The sequence below is a fragment of the Sinocyclocheilus grahami genome, unplaced genomic scaffold (assembly GCF_001515645.1).
Source record: "Sinocyclocheilus grahami isolate Dianchi unplaced genomic scaffold, SAMN03320097.WGS_v1.1 scaffold1491.1, whole genome shotgun sequence".
In the NCBI taxonomy this organism is placed as follows: domain Eukaryota; kingdom Metazoa; phylum Chordata; class Actinopteri; order Cypriniformes; family Cyprinidae; genus Sinocyclocheilus; species Sinocyclocheilus grahami.
In genome coordinates, this window is record NW_015506670.1 from 6,965 (window position 1) to 8,434 (window position 1,470).

Below are 1,470 nucleotides of genomic sequence, written 5' to 3' on the forward strand. Positions count from 1 at the left end.
ACACACACACTATATATACACACACACACACACACACACTATACACACACAGACACAATACACACTATATATACACACACACACACTATATACACACAGACACACACTATATACACACAGACACACACTATATACACACAGACACACACTATATACACACACACACGCACTATATACACACACACACGCACTATATACACACACAGACACACACTATATACACACAGACACACACTATATACACACACACACACACACTAAAACTGAAGCTGAAATAATGAAAAACTATAAAATACATATATAAATAAATATATATAGATATATTTAAAAAACAAACAAAAAAAAAACAAGTAAAACTAATAGAGATGACAAAAACACACACCACTGGAACAATAAAATTATTTTTTAAATAAAAACATGAACATAAAAATGAAGAATATGCTAGTATATAAACTGATGATAAGAGCGTACGGCGACGTCCAGCAGCAGCTCTCCTCGCGTCCCGTGGAGGATCTTCACCAGGTTCCCGATGCTCTTCTCCCAGATGTAGAGCGCATGCTGCCGCGCCGATCCTGCCACGATATACTCACCGTCACCGGAGAAACAGCAGCGCTTCCACGGAGTCCTGCGCAGAGACACGCGTCACACACACACACACACACTATATATATACACACACACACACACACTATATACACACACTATATATATATACAAACACACACACACACACTATATACACACACAACCAAGGCTGCATTTATGTGATCAAAAATGCAGTAAAAACAGTAATATTGTGAAATATTACAATTTAAAATAACTGTTTTCTTTTTGAATATATTTTAAAGCTGAATTTTCAGCATCATTACTCCAGGCTTCAGTGGCACATGATCCTTCAGAAATCATTCTAATACGCTGATTTGCTGCTCAAGAAACATTTCAGTTATTATCAATGAATGTGTTATGGGTTTGTTCAAGTCACCAACCCTAACTATGAGTAAAAGTTACAGTTACAGCCATGCGATTGCGAAAGTTGCATTGTTAATTCATTATTCATGTCACGTCTGGTGCTTCTGTGGGTGGAGTGTCTGACTCGGAGTCTGTCTCTGCACTGCTCTGTTCTGCCATTTACACTCATTTGTCTTCGAGCCAAACTATACACACACACACACACACAATACACACTATATATACACACACACACTATATATACACACACACACACTATATATACACACACACACACACTATATATACACACACACACACACACTATATATATATACACACACACACACACACACACACTATATATACACACACACACACACACTACCACACTATATATACACACACACTATACACACACACTATATATATACACACACACACACTATATATACACACACACACACACACTCACTATATATACACACACACACACACACACTATATACACACACACACACA

At 37.4% G+C, this 1,470-nt stretch overlaps 1 protein-coding gene across 1 annotated transcript in view; it reads right to left on the reverse strand.

Moving 5' to 3' along the window:
- rbbp5 (retinoblastoma binding protein 5) overlaps nt 1–1,470 on the reverse strand; it is a 15,180-nt gene that overhangs the window by 6,641 nt on the left and 7,069 nt on the right. The window contains exon 8 of the mRNA XM_016256922.1: nt 472–625. Coding sequence (XP_016112408.1) covers nt 472–625 — 154 coding nt within the window. The remainder of the gene's footprint in view (nt 1–471; nt 626–1,470) is intronic.